A 5,490-nucleotide genomic window follows, 5' to 3' on the forward strand; every position below is an offset into this window, starting at 1 on the left:
GACCCTTTGATTGAGGCTCACTTGTCGGGCGGGCAGATCTCTGCCTGTCTGTCCTGCTGCTTTCTGTAGCGTTTCACCGCTTTGTTTTGAGAAGCCTCTTTGTTTTGCATTTTTTTCCATTTTTTCCATTTTTTCCCTTTTCTTCCTTTTCTTCCTTTTCTTTTTCAACCGCCCGAGAGCACACACTTCACTCAGTCAGTTGCGTCAATCACGCCGCCGTCCGACCTGAACATCCAAAAAAAAAAAAAAAAGCAATAAAGTAGAGCAATAAAATGGAGCAATAAATGAAGCGGATAGGGCGCTGGGAAAGTGGACAGGCAAATGCTCACGCGTCGCTCGGGGGTTTTACTTGTCCCCGTGGCGTAACACATCGTTTGCGCATCGTTTGCGCATCGTTCGCGCATCGTTCGCGCATCGTTGGCAGCCTCATTTTTTTCCGTTTGGCCTGCCCCTTACAGCTGGAAGATGCAGTCCACTTCGGGAAGGTTGGGGGCGTCGTATACTTTGCACACCCGCTGGTCTCCTTTGCCCTTTCTCAGCGACAGCCTGGTTGTGGACGCGTGGCCGATGACGTGCCCACCGACTGGCCCACGGGGGGAAGAAGTGGAGGGGGTGATGAAGCCGAGGGGATGATGAAGCGAAAGGGGTGGTGAAGCGAAAGGGGTGGTGAAGTGGAAGGGGTGGAAAGAGGGGGCGGCTATGATATGCGGCAAGATGAGCCACCAAGGGGGAGCCTGCTGCGTCCTGCAACGTCCTGGCTCCGTCCGTCGCGCAAACCTGGCTTCATCGGGTTGGCCACAAACGTGAGGGTAGCCCCTGGGTCGGACATCACTTGGTTGGTTATTAAAACGGCGATGTTAAATTGCTCTCCCAGCTTGCTCAGTATGGACATGGTTTTGTTTAGCTTCTGTTGGCGCTCGGAGAGTTCCCCTGGCGGGTGCGAGCAGGAGGGGGAGAGGTCGTTAAAGTCGGCATATTGGAATGGAGACGTGCACATGATGATGCTGATTATCGTGCTGATGACCGTGCAGGGGATTGTGCTCAGGGCGACACGCAAATGCGCACTCGCGAGCGTCCCAGCTGCTCCTACGCAAACCTACCTCGCCCACTGAAGTCCACTCGGAAAAGAGAGATGATGGAGTCGACCACGAGTAGTGCGAAGGGCTCTTCACACATCTTCAGGGTCGGCGCGGCAATAGGAAGATGCAAAAAAAGGAAAAAAAAAATATAAAAAAAAAGAAAAATATAAAATAAAAAAAAGTAAAATAGAACAAAATAAAATAGAACAAAATAAAATAGAACAAAATAAAACAAAACGAAGCTAGTGATGTGGTGGGGACTCGCCTTACTACCTCCAGTGCACCAATGCAATGAAACCATCTGCCAACGTGGTCCCAAATGAACCTCTCCCAGTTGCGCTTCCCTATTTGTTCGCCACCCCTAGTGACCAACTACTGATACACAGGAACAGAAGAAGGTATCCACGGGACTTACCTTTGCCGCTGACACCGCGAGGAGATGATACAAGTGCTCGTGTGTGAATGCCCTCGCATATAAAATGTTGTCCAGCACGTCTTCTCCATCAATTCCGTAGCGTTCGGCTATTTTGCATATTTTTTCTGGCCTGAAGGTACCTTCGGTGTCGATGTAGCATACCTGTGGAGACGGAGCGAAGAGAGCGTGCAAAGGAGGGACGAACGTGGAACGGGGGGATGAGCGTACAATGGGAGGAAGAACGTGAAACGGGAGGGTGAGCGTACAATGGGAGGAAGAACGTGAAACGGGAGGGTGAGCGTGCTCCCATTGACGTACCTTGCCGTTGCCCCCACCAACGCTCTTGGGCAACTGAGCCGAGACCGCCAGCGTGTGACATATCTGCGTTTTCCCACAGCGGTTTTCTCCAAACAGTTCTGTGATGGCCATGCTCTCAATCCCTCCTCCCAAAGTCTGATCCAGGGTGGAGCTTCCTGTTGTGATTTTCAAAATCTTACTTCTTTTCTGGACCAACTGATGAGCTGTTATGAAGCTGGAAGAGTTTTCTATCTTGGATGCTACCTCGAGAATTTTTTCCACCTTTGCTTCCGAAATCCCCTTAACATTGCACAGCTCTTTTTTTGTTGTTTGGATCAGGGAGAGTATCGTGCAGTAGCCGCTGCCCTTCAACTTGTTTATGTCTGCCGCGTTGATGCCCAAGTCTTGCAGCTTTTCCTAAAAATGGGGAAGTGGGACGGGGAAGTGGGACGGGGAAGTAGAAGAGGAGGACCAAGCTGGACAGAATGCTTCAAGCCACATTTTCATCTTTACGATTTCCTGAAACTGATGGTCTTTTGCGACTTCCTCCTCCATTTCAGTGGTCGCGGCAACCTTGCTGGTTGACTTGCTCGACGGTAAGGTAGCCATTTTGGAACCAAGGAGGAAAAAAAAAAAAAAAAAAAAAAATCCCGAAAATGGGAAAAAGTTATGAACAGGCAAGGTGAAAAATACGCTTATGTTGGAGACACCTCTCGAGAAGGAATCTTTGGGACAGGTGCTGTTCTTTTGAACGGACAAAAATCGAAATCGCTCTCGTCGGCTAAGTGTCGGGGGCTAGCCGCAAGGGGAGGTACACCTATGTCAACACGGCAAGGGGAACACAAATCGGTGCAGTGGCACAAAAATAGGTCTCGTGGCACAAAAATCGGTCTAGTGACACACAAACCCGATTGGGAATGAAAACACACAAACGCTGTCACGCACAAAGGAAAACAATGCCGCAGAGGTGGACGGGAAGTAAAAACAAGCTAAAGCGTTAATCATCGTTTCGTCTGCTTTGAAAAAATTCTGCGAGCGAATCGCCGCTGAGATGCTTTAATGTCTCGCTGCTGTGGGGGACACGACCATGTACTGCTAAGACGCAACAACAAAAATGCATTCCTGCTGTTTGGAAGGAGAAGGCAACTATTTTTACAAACCCTTTGCCGCGTCGCGCTCTTGGCCGTTTTTGCATTTTGCGCAATTTATGTCTGCTTTGCTTTCTTTGCTTTGCTTTTCTTTCGCTCGAGCAGTAGTGGTGTACATTCACTGATCCACCGCCACAAAAAAAAAAAAAAATAAAATGACCGTGACGCCGCGCGCATACACCGCAGGGCTACGGTTCAACTGTTCTGACTGTACACCTGCTAAGGGGAGGGGGTCTTTTGCAAAAGAAAAAAAAACAGAAAGATAGATAAATAGACAGACAAATTACGAAAGGTGTAGAATTGTACATTTTTTTTCCCCCCTTTTTTGCCACCTCGCAAGGATGCAGATAAGCCGTTTTGCGCCCGCTGGTGAGTGATACGTACGTGGGGGAATCTTCCTAAATGGGTTGATTTGTTTTTTCCCTTTTTTTCCTTTTTTTTTACACACATTTTTCACTTGAAAGGGGGGTGCCAGTTGAGCGTTTTTTTTCTTTTGCAGGCACCTTACGAGTAGACTCAACAGCGTAAGCTGTCGTGAAAGGGGGAACACCACTCGGTGACACATTTGTCAAAACGAGTATGAAACGATGGGAATGGTTGTAGACTGACGCTCCTTCTATGGTCTGTTCCTTTTCGACACACCATAAGACCACCTTTTGTGTAAATGTTGCACATTTTACTAAAAAAAAAAATCTAACATGTAAGAGCGAAAGGGGGTAACAAAAAAAAGACGTCAAAGGTGACCTTGCCTGGTCAGGTAAAAAGTTTCCTAACAAGGGCAAATGAAGCAGAAAAAAAAAAATAGCTAGCTAAATCGGCGAAAAATCTCCAAACAGGAGAATAACCAATGATATAAAAAAATAGTAATCATAAAGCGTTTGTACCTCCTTCGAAGAGATGCAATTCTCGGAAAGGCTCACTTCAAACGCTTCTGGGTCTACAAACACCGCGTAGCCGTGTGCCCCACTCCTTGCCTTCCCCAAGCGCGTCCTATTGCTCCCCCCAAGTTACACTCCTTTCTGGCCTTCCTTGGAGGGAATAGCTGACCGACCCTTCCCCACAAATGCACATTACAAAGCGGAATAGTAAACCGTAAAAGAAGTAGAAATGGGGGCGGGGGAGAGGGCGTAACGAAGGGGCATCGAAAGGCACACTGGATGGCGGCCGCTCCATTTTATACGCGCACTGCGGGGCAAAAAAATGGCATAAACGGGGCATAAAAAAAGAGAAAAAAAAAAGCAAAAAAAAAAAGAGGAAAAAGAAAAAATCACCCGAAGCAAAGCATACCATCACGGGGGCCACCCCTTACGGAAGTAAAATAAAATGAGAAGCGCTAATTCACGACAGGATAAAAAAGCAGAAACGCTCCTCTTTCGAGCAATGTGCTGCTCGCGGCACATAAAACTCGCACGAGGGTAATACAATGTAGTAGCCCAAACGACACCCACGGATACACATATACGGATATATATATACAGATACACATATACGCATGCACGGTTACATAGACACTGACCTCGTCGTCCTTCGCCCCCACCTCGCCGCTCAGTTACCCAAATGGCGAAGCAGAAGAAGGGACCCCAGATTTTCATCCTGAACGGCGCGGCGGGGTCGGGCAAAGACACCCAGTGCAAGCTAATCGCGGAGAAATACAACTTCGCCGTAATCACAATCAGCGCGCTACTAAACGAGTATGTTTGGGAGAGTGAAGAGACAGGAGGGGGCACATGTGGAAGTCAAGATGACGAATCCATCGATCAGATGGAAAAGAAAAACGAAGACATAAAAAGAATAAAAAAATGCATGAAGGATGGGTCATTAGTGTCAGACGACCTTGTCATAAAAGTGTTTATGCACCGCTTAGGGAAATACATAAATGGAGTGGAACCATGTACAGGCATTGTAGTTAATGGCTTCCCGAGGACCTACGAACAGGCACTGTTGTTTGCAAAAAATGGCATAGAAGTTACGAGCTTTATCAATATACAGGTGAAGAAGGACAACTTAATGAGCCGAATCAGTAACAGAATGGTCGACCCAGTTACGAAGATAAATTATAATTCCAAGGAGGTGCAAGTCTTGTTGAAAAAAAAGAAAGGGGAAGAGTTAACTCTAGAAGAGGAACAGATGCTATTATTATCGTCTCAAGGGGATGCATTTAAAAATATAAGCGATGAAGTCATTTCGAGGTTGACCAAAAGAGCAGATGATGACGAGGCTACTTTTTTAAAGAGGTTTCATTTATATCAACAGAATGAGGAGAAGATCATTTCTCTTTTTCCCACAGTGTATAGGAGTGTGGACGGGAATGGGTCCATCGAAGAGACCTTCGCGAAGATATGCGACATCCTAGACGGGGGGTACAGATACACACCGATGAGCTCAAAAGGGGGGTAGCCTTTCCTTCGTTGAGGAAGCCTTCCCACTGCGCCAGCTCTACGCAGTCGAGAGGTGCATCCCGCATATGTTTTCTCCCCTTCTAAGATGGCACCTGCGCACATTTGAGTAACCGCCTGCACGGTCAGTTGCAATGACCCGTTTTTTTTTTCTT

General features: G+C 47.4%; 2 protein-coding genes across 2 annotated transcripts; one reads left to right on the forward strand and one right to left on the reverse strand.

Moving 5' to 3' along the window:
• Positions 1-452: 452 nt before the first annotated feature.
• Positions 453-2,400, reverse strand: C922_02571 (RecA protein; the record flags this gene model as incomplete). The annotated part of the gene is made up of 6 exons (XM_008818170.1): positions 453-583; positions 778-930; positions 1,101-1,176; positions 1,495-1,656; positions 1,813-2,208; positions 2,305-2,400. The coding sequence occupies 6 exons, from the start codon at positions 2,398-2,400 to the stop codon at positions 453-455; spliced, it is 1,014 nt and encodes a 337-aa protein (XP_008816392.1).
• A 2,096-nt stretch (positions 2,401-4,496) lies between these two features.
• Positions 4,497-5,336, forward strand: C922_02572 (hypothetical protein; the record flags this gene model as incomplete). Its single annotated transcript, XM_008818171.1, has 1 exon — positions 4,497-5,336. The coding sequence occupies one exon, from the start codon at positions 4,497-4,499 to the stop codon at positions 5,334-5,336; it is 840 nt and encodes a 279-aa protein (XP_008816393.1).
• Between the last annotated feature and the right edge of the window lie 154 nt (positions 5,337-5,490).

This window comes from Plasmodium inui (assembly GCF_000524495.1).
Source record: "Plasmodium inui San Antonio 1 unplaced genomic scaffold supercont1.9, whole genome shotgun sequence".
Lineage (NCBI taxonomy): Eukaryota > Apicomplexa > Aconoidasida > Haemosporida > Plasmodiidae > Plasmodium > Plasmodium inui.